Source organism: Cavia porcellus, unplaced genomic scaffold, assembly GCF_034190915.1.
Source record: "Cavia porcellus strain 051 isolate PalLab524CR breed Dunkin Hartley unplaced genomic scaffold, mCavPor4.1 scaffold_18, whole genome shotgun sequence".
NCBI classification, from domain to species: domain Eukaryota; kingdom Metazoa; phylum Chordata; class Mammalia; order Rodentia; family Caviidae; genus Cavia; species Cavia porcellus.
In genome coordinates, this window is record NW_026947501.1 from 72678364 (window position 1) to 72695512 (window position 17149).

At 46.2% G+C, this 17149-nt stretch overlaps 1 protein-coding gene across 7 annotated transcripts in view; it reads right to left on the reverse strand.

The window, feature by feature from the left end:
* Positions 1 to 561: 561 nt before the first annotated feature.
* Fam193a (family with sequence similarity 193 member A) overlaps positions 562 to 17149 on the reverse strand; it is a 143486-nt gene continuing 126898 nt past the window's right edge. For 5 of the 7 annotated variants that reach the window (XM_063230366.1, XM_063230364.1, XM_063230361.1 and 2 more), the window contains 3 exons: positions 15903 to 16776; positions 7755 to 7836; positions 562 to 1324 (listed from right to left, as the gene is read on the reverse strand). In XM_063230366.1, the coding sequence (XP_063086436.1) occupies positions 1231 to 1324; positions 7755 to 7836; positions 15903 to 16776 (1050 nt within the window). In that variant the 3' untranslated portion in view covers positions 562 to 1230. Of the gene's footprint in view, positions 1325 to 7754; positions 7837 to 7936; positions 9358 to 11346; positions 11415 to 15902; positions 16777 to 17149 lie in introns of those variants that run through there. The other 2 variants (XR_010040918.1, XM_063230363.1) reach the window with 2 other exon arrangements.

A 17149-nucleotide genomic window follows, 5' to 3' on the forward strand; every position in this document is an offset into this window, starting at 1 on the left:
TTCTCCCACCTAGAGAAACACAACAAAACAAGGTAGACTCCTGGTCCCACAGCTCCTCTACTAGGGACCCTGCTGCTCCCCTGGGGTCTCCAGAGTGCCAGGACTTCCTGGCCCCTCGGTATGGAAGCCGTAGCCTTTGTCTGGGCAGCTGCTCCAACCATGGAGCCTGAAATGCCCAGCATGCAGCATGGGGGGCCAGGAAGGTCCACTGGGGTTCCCATGTTCATGTGGAGTGATGCTTGCTTTACAGCCTCCCTCAGGGGATGCCTACTGCAAGGCCACGGGACCACTCCTGATCAGCTGGATCCTGCTCTGTAGGGAGGGGCATTGGCCTCACTCAGGCTGAGACTGAACACATGGACCTTTGTCCCTGCCCCCACCTTCTTGGCACATCCATATGGTGCTCCCAAGCAGCCATGTGGCTGTATCTCGGGCCCACCCAGCCCCCATAGGTCATTGAGGCCACTAGGAAGTCTCTCTGGGGCCAGAGCCCTGGTTTCCCAAGAGGATGCATCACCCCCAGCCCCCGGCGCTCCCAGCAGAAAGCAACTAGACGGGGTCTCCTGCTGTACTAATGTATTCCATCTTTCAAAAAGAAAGACATGATTTTAATATTACTTAACAATATGTTAAAAAAAGTAGCCAGGCAGGCCTCCGTGTTAATACGGTCGTACGCTCTAAACGGACTTGGCGGTGTGAGTGCTGGGTGGGTTTTGTCATCAACGTTCCATTCTCAGGGGTCTTACACAGGCTGGCTACGAGTCAGGGGCAAACACAAACGGCGCAACGTGTATACTCAGAAACAGTAGATTGTGGAGAACGGAGAGCCCTGCTTGCCCGGCTGCCACAGGTGGCACACAGGGCACACGGGAGCTGAGGGACGGCCACACCCGGTGGGACAGATGACAGGATGGGGCGAGATGCAGAGACGACAGGCCATGTGGGTGATTTGAACTCGTCTCTGACCACACCCAGGCCTCTGTGGCCATGGTGGTGGGAGGAGGTGAGGACTACTGTTCCGATCTGACAGCACAGAGCTACAGTCAGGGTGTCTCATTCACAGATTACACGCACAGGAGCTAACGACGTGGGCCAGCAGCGAGGGCCAGGCTGGGCTTGGGCCACGGGGTCTGCCCTGCTCGGCCCTGAGCAGGCACCACGGCGCAGGGCCTGCAACAGCTTGGCTCTCAGGTGATAGCCACTTCTTGTCCCTCTCCCAGTGGTCTCTGCTCAGTGGGCAGCAAAGGTGGCTTTCTTCAAACTGAAATTGGACCAGTTGATGGACAGTCTTTGCCGAGTCTGTCGAGCAGAGTCCAAGCAGAACCTGCAGAGACAAAACAGTAGAGTGACTGAAGGAGACAGGCATAGGAGGGCAGGGCTGGGCCAGGCTGATGGCTCCTGCTCAGGCCGGCTTGGTACGGGACATCTGGAGAGGGGACGGGTTCTGGTGCGGGGGGGCCACTGGGCGGCTGTGCCCTCTGCTACCACTGTCCAGCTTTTGCTCTTCGGGGCTGGGCTATGTGAGAAGTTGCCTGCTCAGTATGGAAGGGGGTACAGGTCTCTACCCTGCCACAGGCCCAGGGGAGGCGTGCTGCTGCCATGACCCCCCCCAACCCTATAGGCCACCACCTTAGCCTCTGCGTGCGGGGAATGGGAAGGGGGACTAGAGGTTGTGGCATCTCAGGCCAGTGGCACCATAGAAACTGTGGGACCCCAGGGCCCTACAACAGTCCACCAGACAGCTATTCCATGGCTGGGTAGGAGGGAGGCTGGGGCCACACACTGGGCCTGTAGGGGGCAGTCACCCCAGCTGGCCATAGAGTGGATATGCTCAGGGCAAGAGTAGCAGTCTGTCTCAGGCAGGTGCTAGATGGTATGGCTGGGTAACAACCTGAGCCTCACCTGCCTTGGGGCCACTGGGGCAGCACCCTCTTTCTGCAGTGGGCCAGTCAGTGCTAGACCTACAGACTGCTTTGACCATGATGCTGCACTAGTGACCACAGTGAGCTTGGCTGCAGGCAGCGACATCCCTGGTGTGCACAGCTGTCACATGTCACAATTCATTAATTTTTTTTTTTGCAGAGGTGGGGTTGAACCTAGGGCCTAGTATATCACAGGCAAGTGCTCTACCACTATGATACAATCTCAGCCCTTTATGATTTTGCTTTTATATTTGGGGGCAGGGTCTTGCTAACTTAAAACTTATGATCCTCCTGTCTTAGCTTCATGAAAAGCTGGGATTGCAGGCCTGCACCAGCACACCCAGCACAAGGTGCTCCTTTGTTTCTGAACTCTTTTAATGTAAGATTCTTTCGGGGTGTGCTGGGTCTGCCCATAGCTGGGACCACAAGCTCTGCACCATGGGTGCAAAGCTGAGGTTCTGGCCTGTGTTAACCTAACGAACAAACCCACAGTGGGCCGGGGATTTAGCTCAGTGGCATAAGTGCCTGCTTTGCAGTCGCAAGGTCGTGAGTTCAATCCCTGGTACCAAAAAAACAAAAACAAAAACAAAAAACCCACAGCAGGGTGTGGAAGGGCAGCTGTAACACCGAGGCAGAGTTCCAGCTTCTGCACTCTTCCCTTTGGAGTTCACCTCCCCTGCACCTGGAGGCCTCAGGTCATGGGGTACACCAGCATGGCCTGCTGCACATCTTTGGAAACAGACATACTTTGTCCTGTTTCCCAGGGCAACAATGGCCAATTTTTGTATTTAGCAAAGGAAAGAATGCTCTCTTTTGTTTGAGAGCACTTGCATAATTTCTGAAGTTCCTATCATTCCAGCTCTAATTTGGGGGTAGAAATCAGAGTGAAATCTGCAAACTGCTGCCTTCACTCATTGAACACATGAAGCCATGCTGGCCTATATGCAGTTCAGCTGTCCAGCCGCAACCCCTGTGCCCACCCAGTGCCCAAGGGCAGAGGCACCACGTCAGAATCCCATTCCCTTCCTTGATTCCAGCTGGGCATGTCCAGTCTGTGACATTACCTGCTCTACGCTCTCAGAGCTTGTCTCTGCCGCCCCCCAAACTGGCTGTGTTCCTGTGTGGGGCCAGCTGCCCACACCCCTCTCATGTCACATATAGACACACTGCTCAAAAACATCAACCATACCCTTGCTCAGGGCTGCTTACTGAGGATCTCCAAAGAGCCGCACATGCTGGTGCGCACCTGAGGTGGGAGGACTGTGAGTCTGAAGCCAATCTGAGCTTGTACAAGGCAAATCTGAATGCACAGCAAGACTCCGTCTCAAAAAACTGAAGAATAAACAAAAATCCAGTTCAAAGCACAGCAAGGCTTTCACCAAATGCTCAAGCACTGGAATGAGAACAGAGCTGCTCCCTTGACCTCAGGCCCAGAGAGATCTGTGCCACCCTGCTATGCTCTGCAGGAGGTGCCACTGTCTGGGCACACATTTGTGCTCCATGACCTCTGCACCATCCTACACAGCCTGGGGGTCTGCAGTGGAGCCTCCTGCATGTGAGTCTCCTCCCTCCCTGCTGCAGGCATGGCTGTCCTCCCCAGGGGCGGCTGTTCAGCTTAGGTGCTGTATGAAGACCCCGCAGGTCACACTCTGCTGTTCCTGGGCATCCCTGGAGAACGTGCTAAGGGGAGCCAGGGAGCTGCATGCTTCCCCAAGTGCTGCCTGCCCGGCTCTGCACACAGCAGGGCAAGGACTTCCAAAGCTCCACATCCCAGCAGGCAACAGAGCAGCTCATGGCTGCTTCCTATCATTCCTTGTTCAGACTGAGATGCCCGTCCTGTGCCTGCCTGTCACATTGCATGGAGGGACCCTGCAATTTCCAACTGGCTTTCCCATCCTCTCCTGTGATGCATATTCACACTTTTCAGTACTGATCCGTGTCATGTGCTGCAAATACACTTCAAGACCAATCCTTGGTCTTAAACTAATATACTTTTATCAGTCTTGGTTGACTGACAAGGTCTTGCTGTGTTGCCTAGCTGATCTCAAATTTCTGGGCTCAAGGGATCTTTCTCCCTCTGCCTCCTGGTACATGGAGGTACACAGAGGTGAACACTGATGAACTTGGCTCGTTTTTCCTTTTTTTTCAGTATGGGAATTACATCTAGGGCTTTCTACCATGACCTATGTCCTCAGACTCTTGCCTTTAAAAAATTTTTGAGACAGGGTCTTGGTAAATTGCTCAAAGAAGGGGACCTGGTGGTATACACCAGCAATCCTAGCCTTTGGCAGTCTGAAGCAGGAGGATCACTGTGAATCTGAGCCCTGCCTATACTACATAATGAGTCCTTGCCTTTTTTTTTTTTTTTGGTACCAAGAGTCAAACTCATGACCTTATGCTTGGCAGGCCCTTATGCCACTGAGCTATATACCCAGCCCATGAGTCCCTGTCTTGAAAAAACTAAAAACTCCAAACCAAACCAAAACACATTCATCTTGATCTCCTCTCAAATTAAGATCTCCTCTCTCAATTTTTGTTGTTGTTTTTGGCTGCTGTTGGGAGTGGAACCCAGGACATAGATGCTGTGCAAGCTCTAACACTCAGTTACACCCTGCGAAAAGTGCTTCTGACACTGCTTTGTGTCAGATGAACACATTCATCTTGATCTCCTCTCTCAATTTTTGTTGTTGTTTTTGGCTGCTGTTGGGAGTGGAACCCAGGACATAGATGCTGTGCAAGCTCTAACACTCAGTTACACCCTGCGAAAAGTGCTTCTGACACTGCTTTGTGTCAGATGAACACATTCATCTTGATCTCCTCTCTCAATTTTTGTTGTTGTTTTTGGCTGCTGTTGGGAGTGGAACCCAGGACATAGATGCTGTGCAAGCTCTAACACTCAGTTATACCCTGCCAAAAGTGCTTCTGACACTGCTTTGTTTATTTCATAGTTCTGGGCGCCAGAATGAGGTTCAGAGAAATGATTTGGCTCAGGTCATGCAATGTCAAGATAGACATCATATATGATTCTAAAGCCCACACGTTTTTCCAGAGGTCAGAATAAGCATTAACTCACAGACCTGCTGAGTAAAGTTAAATACCTCAAGTATGCTACATGGTTAGGCCGGTGTTGTCTTTGCAATTTTAAGAGATCTTTTCTTTTGCAATCACTAGCTACCACCCTTCAAGGTCTAAAGTCCATCTTCAGTTTCTTCCAAGTGGTCTGCCAGCTTTCAGTGGAGTTTTAAATTTCTGGGTATTTCTTTGAGTATTTCATGCATTCCAATTCTTCTCTGTATTGTTCATTCAGGGTTGCCCTCATTCTCCTATGTTGCTCCTTTTTAAAAAAAATCTGTGTTCTTTTTTTTGTTCCTTTTTATCGGTACTGTGGATCATACTCACGACTGCCTGCTTGCAAGGAAGGTGCTTATGCCGCTGAGCTAAATCCCCAGCCCCGAATCTATGTGTTCTTTAGGTATGCTCAGCAACCATTTCATTATGTTTGTCGTTTTTTTTCTTTTACCCAAGATATTATTCCTGATTTGATTTCTTTTATATCCTCATGCAGTAGTTTCTTTACGTCAGTTGCCATCATCCTGGAGATTTCAGGTGATTTCTGTTTTCTTTCATGTCTATGTCTTCTAGACTTAATTGTTTGGGCTGGAGGCCAGAGATGGCCTTTTGCTTCTACATCTTGAGTTTCTTGGGTTCCTCCAGACAAGAGAGTTTTGGGGGTCCCAGGTGCTTCTCGAGTTGGCTACCCATCCAAGGTATGAGGAGGATGGGTCAGGCACATCAGTTCCTCCTCATCTAGGTTCCCGGGGAGGTGGTGGGGTGTGGTGAGCTTCTCCAAGGTGTAGTGGGCTGCTCCTCCTGGCCTATGTTGGCTACAGGTCCCTGAAGGCAATAGTAGCTGGCAGACTTGTAGAGGCGGGGCTGGCTGTTGCTTCCCCCTGCCTATGCTGGTTACCCTAGTCTTTCGTGATGGGCTTATACAACTTTCGTTAGATTTATCGAAGGATACTGCAGAAATTTTGATGCTAATATAAATGCTGGCTTTATGTAAACTACAGTTTCTGGTTATAGATGTGTACAGAAAAACAAGTTCTGTACTGATCCTACATACTCAACCCTTGCTAGATACTCATTTATGTTTACTGTGCAGACAAAATCACTTTATCAGGTCAGGGTTTTTACTTAATTCTTCAATAGTGCAATTCTACTGCCAGTTAACCAATTTCCTTATCACAAGTTCCTTATCTTGTCCTGTTCTACAAACATTCAAGTTGTCAATATACAGATACAAACACATCTCCCACTGGGAACATTTGTAGATGTGAATGAATAGTAGAAGTACTGTCCCACCACTTCAAGGTGACTATAAAAGTAGTTTCTTTAGAGTGTTTGTGTGTGTTTGGTCTTCCATGCTTTACATTGTGTATTTGCATAAAAGGGGTTAAGACTCACAAGGTCAGAATTATGAACAAATCTGACTGATAAACATTCTGGTTCTGGATAGGAATTCATAAGTCAGGGACTTACTGTAATTGTATGTGGGTGCTAACATCTTACCAAATACTTTTTCAGAATCTTTTGATTCAGCATCAGTCTTTTGATTACATGGCTGTTCCTGAACATATATGGGTGGCTTTCTGATATTAAACATGACTCGCTCTGGGCATGGACCAGCCCAGTCACGTACACTGCTTCTGAAAACATGTTGCTGGACTGGCTACAGGAATTCTTTCTTTAGGCTTTTTGTGCTCAGTATTCACCAGAGGGACAACCTGCTATTTTTTTCTGATATTCTTTTTGGCATATTTTGGTACTGGCATTGTGCTAGCCTCATACAGTGAAGTGGGCACCCTCCCTTGCACAAGTGTTTGCTCTCTTGTCCTTAACTGCCTCAGTGGTTTGCTGAAGACCAGATAACCCACCATTCTAGGATAGTCAGGAAGAAGCCTTTGTCTTCCCAGGTAGACATGTGGTTGCCACCCACTGTGGTGGCTTTGGCTGCTTCTTGTCACCCAGCCTTGCTATTTTTCTCTTGTGTTAATTCTGTGTGTGACTACACTTACATCTTAAAATCAACTGCAGCGAAGCTATTTCCAGTGTTCTCTTAATCTCTGTGGTTTCTGTATTATTTCTTCCTTACAACTTGTATGTGGTACAACATTACAGAATATTAAAGAATGGAATTTTTCAAACACAAAAGTACAAACAGTAATTTCTTTGTCTTGAAAGAGGGTCTTATAACTTGCTAAGGTGCCCAGGTTCAGCTTGAACTTGCCATTGTGCTGCCTCAGCCTTCCAGAGTGCTGGGGTTACAGGTGTACACCACCAAGTCTGGCTTTGAGTTCATGAATTTTTAACCTTTACTTTGCTTCTTCTGTGCGTATTACTTTATAGCAAAAAAGGTAAAGTACTTCCAAAGAAAAAACAAAACAGCTGAAAGTACTTTTTTGTTGCCATGGTTCACACAGTGGATAAAATGTGACAGAAGACAGCATAAGCCTGCCATCAGGAAAGGTGAGCCAGCATCTACAGGGTTACTCTTGTCTCAAAGGCAGGCCATGCCTGTGTCCAAATGTCACATAGGAGGACAGTGTGAACAGCTTCTCCAGATCACCCTGCTGGTCTAGCCACGTGACAACCACTGCCAGCAATGGTTCCTGATGCATGTGGGGGCGGCAACACAAATGGATGTGTGTGTGCAATGCAGCTACACAGCCAGCTGGCTTGCTTACAGCACTTGTGCGGGACAGGAGGATCATGTAAAGAGAAAAGCAAGTGTGTGTGGCAACCACTGGCCAGGAGGGGCTCACACTCACTCACCTCTTGAAATACTCCACCTCCCTTTCTGTCTCGTCCATATCCACACTGTCCAGGTCGATATCTTTAGGCAGAAAGACATCATCTGAAAACAGAGACAGAGAGGCACCTAAAATACAACGGCAGCCATCTCATCCAAGCAGATCCCAGCATTTGGCTTTGAACAACTTCAACTTTTAGAACAATTTTCTGAAATGTAGAAGGCCAACGAGGGCAAAGCTCTTGTGTGCCCACTCAGGCTTGCTGAGCACAAAACTGCTTCAGGTCCTGTCGGCAGCACATAGGGCTTCCTGCAGCCACGTTTACCTTGAGCAGTCTTTCAATCACAGCTGGGCCATTAGCGTTCATTAGGACCCTCATCTCTGCAGGAGGGCAGGAAGAAACCCAGACACTAACCCGACAGGGAGGTGCTCTCCTGGGCACTCATCCTTACACACTTCATCCAAAGCCTCACAGGCCATTCTGAAAGAAAAGCACAGTGGTGGCTAGCTCCACAGTGAAAAGATCCCTTCAGAACACAGCAGGAGGGTGGAGACTCCAACTCCTGTGGTCCTGGCCAGGTCTGAGCATGTACACTTTTCTCTGTGGCTCTGCCCAGCACTCTGATCTGCTTAGGCTCAGGCCCAGAATGCACATCTGGGCAGGCAGCTGTGGTGCTGGCTCCATCAGCATGGAGTAGGCAGAGGCCTCCCACGTTTTTGTTATCGGTGGGCATTTGCTCTGCAGACCTACACTTAGAGCCTGCTTCTTCCAGCCCCTGGGCATCTCCGCAGAGCAGAGCAGTGAAGGTCCCTGTGTGCCTAATGGCAGCTGCCACAGTTGTGATTTCCACAGCGAGGGCCCTCCTCACCCAGCTCACACATGGCACCTGAGCGCTGTTCTTCACATGTTTGCATGACTCCCACGAGCACCTTGCTCCTGATGTGTGTCTTCTTCTACCCCTGCGGGCTTCCACAGTCACTCAGGAGCCATTCAACAGCCAGCCACCAACCTGCCCGACCTCCTTAAGCACCACCTCCATCAAGCTGCTTCCTTCTGCACATCCTTCTTTCAGGCATCAGACTCCAGCAGGGCCAGCACTGGGCCCTGGACAATCTGTTGCAAGCCTGTTCCTTCCCATGGGCCAGCACCTCAGCACCCATGCCTTCTGCCTGGCCTCAATGCAGCTCTGCCTGATCAGCTCCCACAGCAGAGTCCTCACGAGAGGCTCCTAGACCTGAGGCTTGCCTTCCTGGCTGCCTGAGCCCCATACTGGCTCGCAGCATCCCTGCTGCAGTCTCCTGCAGGGACTTACAAGCCCAAAGAGCCCTGTGATCACTGCCAGCTGACAGGGACCTCACACCGGCACTTGGCATTTTCACTCTCCCAAGGCTATGAGCTCTCAGAAGGCTGACAAAACAACCGCCACATTAGCTGTGCCAGAGTGTGCAGAAATGATGGAAAGGGAAAACAGGAAGAGGAGGACAGGAAGGGCTAAAGAGAAAGGGCACACTGGGCCTGCTGACTGCTGAGACTGGGAGAGGGCACACCAGGAGGCAGGTACAAGAGAGGCACCAGAGCATGAGACTTTCTTCCCAGGGATGCAGTGCTGGAAGGTGGGGCGTTCTGTGTCATGGGGTCAAGGAAGATGTCCTTGCTGTCTTGCTGACTCATTGGACTGGGTCACTCGCTATCCTGGAGCCTGTCCCTCCTCTTTTTCTACTGCCTGCCACTTAACCTGGCCATATGTGGCTGCCAGATGCTGGACCACATAGTCCTACAACTATGAGCCAAAATAAACCCCATTTCCAAATATGTGACTCAATCTCAAGAGTTGTGGAAGTGGCAGACAACAGATCAAGACAAATATACTAGTACAAAACCATAAAAATGTTTTCTCATGCCAAATTAAAAAAAAAAAGAGCCACATCACAGCACAAAAAAAAAAAAAAAAAAAAAAAAGTAGCAGTGTACATGAAACTGGGTTAACTATAGCCAGGGATAGGTCAGAGAGCAGCTATATATATATAGTCCCAGTGCTGACTGCGTATGCTCTTAAACAGACTCTCAACCTGGTTCACAAAGCTGCTCAGCTCTGCTGCCTCCAGGAGGAATTCCTGGACGGCCAGAAAGCTGTCCGCAGCGACAAAGCTGTCCGCAGGCAGGTGGGAGCCAAGAGGAGGAGGGACAACAACTGCAATCTGCAGTAGAACTCAAGTCGAAGTCTGTCCCCACCGACTTCACGTGACAAGTGCTACTGTGGACTAAGAATGCCAGAGTGTGCTTCACGCTGCAGACACCCAGTGCCGCAGGAAGCCTGGGAATCTGAATACCAAGCAGCAAGGCAGCCTTGAGAACAAAGAGGACAAGCAGAGCAACTGACAATCACATGACCGGCACAGTTACCCTAGCTGTCACCCAGAGGCCATGTGTTTGATCCCCAGCTGATAGGGCTTCTGGAGGCAGTGGCACCTTTAGGAGGTACAGGGGTTTGCCCTAAAGGGACAGTGGGACTCTGCCCCCTTGCCTGTCCTGTGCCTCCTGCCTACCACAAGGTGTGGTGACATGCTGCCTTGCCCCACAGACCAGCACGGGGGCTATGGGAAGGGGACAGAAATGCCCACAACTGAGCAGAACCTTTTCTCTCTACAAGTCCATGGCTTAGGTGTTGTTTACAATGAAAAACTAATTTGGAGTCACAAAAACAGTAACAGCAAATTTAATGAAGCTGACATAAACAATAGTCTGACTGCAATGCATACAACCTGTAACAACAACAAAAAGGCCCTCCCTCAGCCAGCACACTCAGAAGATGCCAATCACACTTGGGCGGAAGGCGAAATCCATGCAGGAATTATGGGTTTTTTTAAAAGAAAACAAAAAACTAATAGGGAAATTATCTGTAAGACTATGCTATACATTTAAAGCAATGAATACAGGAAAGATCCAAGTGCTACAACACTTCTTCTACTAATAAAAATAGGGAAATGAAAACAAACTAAATTTCTAAGTCAAAAAGTTAGAAAAACAAGGAAGACAAACGAAGTACATACAGAAAATAAAGATAAAAGCATAATTTAGTGGAGTATGGGGGGAACTCATTAATAAAGCTTTTGATTAAAAGAAAACTAACAAACCAGAAAAATCACTAACAGGCAAAATAAGAAAGCGTGAATATACAAAATAAGAAAACACAAGGGGAAATATCATTGAAAAGAAATTTAAAATAAAATACGAGTTTACTCTATGCACATAAATTTGGTATCTATGCACATACATTTTAAAATTCAATCACAAAGGAAAATTTACTATGGAAGGTTTTCCAAAACTAACCTCCTTATATATAGAAATATTAAGCCACTTTCCAGGAGGAATCAGTAACTGCTATTAAGGAACTATCTCGCTAAAGCACAGGCCCGGACAGCTGTATAGGGCTGATAAAATTCTATCAAACTTCCAAGCCTAGACAGACTCAGCACAGCATGAGTTGTTTCAGAATATGGAAAATTTTCATTTTCATAAAGCCAAAAAATTTGTTTTTATGAAGCAGATCACTGTAAAAATATTACAACGTTAAATAAAGTTGACAGCAAACAGAACCCAAAACCAAAGGATATAATTTATCGCAATCAAGTGTGCTTCATTAGAATCCAAGGTTGGTTCAGTGTTAGGTAACTGAATGACCTAATGCACCACAGAAACAGAAATAAGAAGTGAGAAGAAAAATCACGGCTATTTTCACAAATGCTAGAAAACCATCACTAAAATTCAATACTTATTCCTTATAAACACAATGAGGAAATGTTCCCTAAAATAAACCTTAGCTCTCTGGCTAGCACCTCTCTCAAGGTACAAACACCAGAAACATTAAGGAAGTTACGAGAAAACGTTCCTCAGGGGCATGAGAACTAGAAAAGCACAAGTAAAGCTTTCTGTTTGCAGGTCTATCATACACCTGGAAATATCCAGAGAGGCAACAGTAAGATACTAACAAAAGAATGCAGTACAGAGAAGAGAGACAGTTATTACACAGAATCAGTACTTTTCATATGTACCTCAAATAAGTGCTGTTAGGCAACACTACCCAAAAGAAATACCATTCCATTTACATGTGCATTTTAAGATATTTTAGTGGTCACATTAAAAAAAATTAAAAACAGGTGAAACTGATTTTAGTAATCATGTAGTAAGATATATAAAATATTATAACATATGACTAGTACAAAATTATATTCATTCCTTTTATACTAGGCTTTTTTTTTTTTTTTTTTTTTTTGGTCTTTTTCCTTTTTACCGGTACCAGGGATCGAACCCAGGACTGCCTGCTTGCAAGGCAGGCGCTTATGCCGCTGAGCTAAATCCCCAGCCCTATACTAGGCTTTTAAAATCCAGTGTGGGGCTGGGGAGTTCAGCAGCACAGCGCCTGCCTGGCAAGCACGAGGTCGTGAGTTGAATGAAGCCCGGTACCAAAAGAAAACAAATCTAGTGTATACCTTATACTTCTACCTCTCAGTCTGGACAAGCCACATTTAAGTGCTTCTTGGTGACACCTGACTAGTGCGGAGGACAGTGTGGGTAGGCAATACAATGGTAGAGAATACTCTAAGCTAAAAACAAAGGTGGTTACTTAGGAATAAATGTAGTAAGAAACATGAAAAACTGATGGGAAACAATAAAACATTTCTAAAAGACTAAAAAGTAGGCAGTTTAGTGGTTAAGCTTGAGTGTCTTATTCATGTCATGTAACACTGTATTCTCCAGGTACATCTGTGTTCCTACTCAGCTGGAAAAAAGAGAAGCAAGATCACTATCAATCAGTCTGGAGCACTTTACAGAGTAAATCGGAAAAAATAGGTGAAAAGACTACCTGTGGTACGGTAGTTTTTGTGTAAAATTAAAGGCAAGAAAGTTCTCACTTTGCTACCATGGTAAGGGCAGGCAACCCTGAAACCACTGTGCGCAGGCTCCAGGACTGAACATGCTGTGGCAGCGGGTCTGGGTTTTCACTGCAATGTGGCGGGCAAGTGAAGAATGTACCCTGTGAGATCTGAATCATCTGTAGGAACACAAATGCACCTTGGAGACCACAATGTTACCACAATGTTACATGACATGAACCAGACACTCAAGCTTAACCACTAAACTGCTTACTCTGAGTGCTACTCAGCCAGGGGTCATTCGATTCTTGTTTGTATGAGAAATAAAAAGAAGTCCAATAGTGCTCTATGATAATAATAATAATTGTATGGGTGGTACTGACAGAGCTGAACAACACCTAATATGTTATTCTGTAATCAAAGTGAAAAAAATTTTATTATAAAGTATTTATGCACCTGCTAGACCAAACAATATAGATCATGTTTGTTATTAATTCAAATTTGGAAGTGAAGGGAAGAGGGTTCAAAAAGCCATTTACAATTCAGATTAGATCTAACAAACTTAACAACTGAAAAATATGAGATAGGACCAATGATATAGCTCAGTAGCACTGTGCCTGCGTGGCAAGCACGAGATACTGAGTTCAATTCCTGGTACCAATAGAAAAAGAAAAGAAAGAACAAACAAATAAAAAGTCCTATGGGATAGCAAAACACCAACAGGGACGTCTATCACTGATACCCTTCACCATTAGTGAGTCGATGTTTTATAGGGGTATCACCCACAAAAAAAAAGGAAAGACCAACACAACAGTGTGAAGTATTGTTTAAAAATAATAATGCAAAAAGAACTCAGAAAAGAGTAGATACTGTCCAGATTGTAACAAATGTTTTAAGATATGCCATACACAGAAAAATTATTGAATAAATTTGATAAACCTGTCTTTGTATTTCCTATTATAAAACCTAACCAAAATATCCATTTTGGTCACCCTGTATTGAAAGAATTGGGCTGGTAAGTGGTTAAATACTGCATGGTTTCTCTTACATGAGAAATCCAACATATAAATAAAGACCAAAATAAAAGCCAGGTAACAGGGAATGGCAAGATACATCTTTTAGCATATGGAAGTGAAGCAAGAAATGGAGGGGACGGGAAAGGAAATGATGTAAAGGAGAGGGTAATGATGTGTTTGGTACATGAACCCAGAACCTAGGAGAAACCCGATCATTATGTACTATAAACTTATGTACCAAAAAATTACATATACAAATGGGGCCCAAGAGTAGAGGAAAAAGGAGGTTAAGTGAAGGGAAGGGGATAAAAAGATAGTTTATGTGTTACATACCAACTCACCTTGATGAATGTGATCATTATGTACTACGAACATTTACCAATTTAAAAAGTGCACACTGACTGGTAATCTTGACAGGATTAAGAAATGCCTTGCAGATTAGTCGGGGATGCACTTGAGGAGTCTCAGGGAGTTATGTAGGAGTCACCTTCGAGTTTCTACCTGGTCCCTCACACAGTCCTCTCTGGCACTGTTGCACTTCTCTGCTCTCCAGCTGCCATGAACTAAGCAGCCCTGCTGCATCATGCCCTGACACCATCACGTTCCTGCCTTGGAGTCGGCTAAGGACTAAATCCCTTCTACCCTTGAACTAAATTAAACCTCTCCTCCTTTAAGTTGTCTTAGGTATTGTGCCTACTCAACAGGAAAGCTGACTGATATAAAACTGGTAGCAAGACAAATAGTGCTGTTGCTATGACTGTACCTGATCATGCAATTTAAAGGCTTTGAAACTGGTTTGCAGGAAGCATTTGAAAGGTTTGAGGATGCTGACTGGAGAACCCTTAGAATGCTGTCAGCAGGGCTTTACATGTGGTTCTGGTTCAAACTCAGAAGACCAGAATGCTGATAGGAGTGCCAATAGTAAAGGCCACAGGCTCAGGAGACTCCAGCTGAAATCAAGAACTGCACTAAGCATTTGTACTAGAAGCCAGGTGGATTAGCCTTAGGCAGAAAATTTGTTTACACTGTGCCCGGATTCTGAGACTCTGTGAGAAGCTGAGATTAACAGTTGCAGACTAATTTAAACTGGCAGAGGAAATTTCAGTACAGCCCAATATTCAGACTGTGGCATAAATACTGTTGGCTGCTTTCAGCTAGATTTACAGTGAAAACTGTAGGCAAAAGTCAGAGGAGAAATACTTGAAAAAACTGGTCCTATAGGAATTGTGTTTAAAATTGGGGACAAAGGAGGTATGGCTGGCAAAGAGTGGCACTATTAAAAACCAAGTACTTTGTACAGGGCCTATCAGCAAGACTCCATCCACTTCAGACTCAAGAGTCTTTGAGATCCCTGCTCAAGAAGGGCCTCTTGGAGAACTGGTTCCCTGGGATTCATTTCAAAATAGCACTTGCTATTATCTTTATTTGAAGATTATGGCTTGAGGAGATGTGTTTAGGTGTATAGTTGACTAGGGATGGATTGTGACAGTTAATTCTGACATGCCAACTTCACAGGATTAAGAAATGCTTTGCAGATTAGCAAAGCACACCCCTGGGTGTGTCTGGGTGGGTCACAGAGGTATGACCTCGGGGACTTATATTTGATCCCTGGTTCCTTCTCTCTGGTGCTGTTCTGTCACTCTGCTCCCCTGCCTCCATGAACTAAGCAGCTTTGCTCTACCATGATATTCCTGTCCTGCAGCGAGCCAACCATGGACTGAATCTCAAAATCATGAGCTAAATTAAGCCTTCCTCCTTCAAGCCGTTTCTCTGGGTGTTGTGTCCAGCAACAGGAAAGCTGATGCATACACACAACACTTTGGCAATAGATGGACTGGATAATTTGCAAGTCACGGTTTATAATGTAGACATTAAGATTCACTAATTAGCAAAGGGAAAATGTTAACTTGATTGTGGAGACTGGGCAGACACCATCTCAACTCTGCATCACCATTAATCACCAGTGATGGGAGGGACAGTACAGTTGGCAACTGCATGGCTACCAGTTTCCTATTTGTGGATTCAACCAACCATGGATTAAAAATATTCAGAAAAAAATTGTGTTTGTATAGCTTTCTGACAAGTCTAAAACTATTTCAAAATAACACTACAAAACAACCATGACTGTGTCTCTTGCTGCTGATGAAAAAATATGATGAGCACACAGTGAGGGACAGATAAGCAACACCCCGGTGCAGTAGGGGATGGTATGGACAGCCACGCCACTACAACTCATACAGAACACTCAATAGCCAGAAGCTTGAAACACCTATATTTACCAATTGAACTGCTGGCTCGGTCTCCTTTCTTCTTCTTGCTTTTCTTGCTCTTGCCCTTTGGCTGGGGAGAGTCAGCCAGTATCAGCCGGCCATTCTGTGGATGCTGGTTGGGAGAAGGAGGCTCAGGAGGGACTGAGGTTGACTTTTCCTCCTTGATGTGGTTCAGCTGCTTTTTGTTATTGTTGTTACTATTGGCTTTTCTTTCCTCTCTTTTCTGCTCTGTGAGAGAAGTGAGCTCAACCACCTTAGTTTTTGGCTCTATCTGGGCCCGTGGCTTAGGCACCCCGTCAGGCACTCTGGGGGGCTCTATAGGTTTCCTTGTTGCTTCACTGTTGGTCTTAGTGGTCTGCTTTAGCTTCTGTTTGCCATTTCCCTCTTTATGGTGATGCATCATGTCGAAGAGAAAAGCAAGCGGTTCATGCTGCTTCCCATTGACCTCTTTGGGGAGGAGAAGCTTGGAGTCTCTGGCATTCAGAACAGGATCTATAGTGTCCCCGTCGGCTCCCAGGCCTGGCCTGGGCTCTGAGTGATTTGTGTATCTAGAAGGGGAGTGAGATGAGGTTTCTGGTTCTTCAGTCTGCTCTACTGAGCCATTGTGGATGCTTTCAGAGTTAGTGACAGACTCTGTCACTGCCTGAAAATTCCTAGCCAGCATGTCCAATTTGGGACAGTCTTTGCTTGGCCTCTCTTTCTTCTTCTTTTTCACAGCTCTTAACTTCTGCAGCTCCTGAAGCCGCTGGAATTCCTCCTTGAAACGCTGTTCCTCATCTTCCTCTTCCTCATCTTCGTCCTCTTCCCGCCGCTGCTGCTCCTCCTGGAGGTGCAGGTGCTCCCGCGCCCTGGCCTCAGCTTCTAGGCGTGCCTTCTCCTCCAGCTGCCAATGCGGAAAGAGAAGGTGGCTTAAGACCACAGTAAAAATTCCAGGGATTGAGACATACAAAAACCTAACGTAATTTAAAAAGTGAATCACATGACCAGGTATCAACTATGAAGGGGGCAATAAGAAGTCACAACTTAAAACACACCTACCTCTCATTATGTTACCCTAAGGATTCATCTAATTTTTACTTACCTACCAAGAAATATGCTTTCTTTACTGGGGGACAGGCTAATATAAAGTGCCATAAAAAAGTATGGGCACTTAGAACAAGGTCAAAGCAGCTGCTGTCCTACATCCAGAAAGCTGCCTTCTTGATGTGTGTCAGGAAATTGTTTTTGACTGGTTTGATGTGGTGACTCTGAGGCCA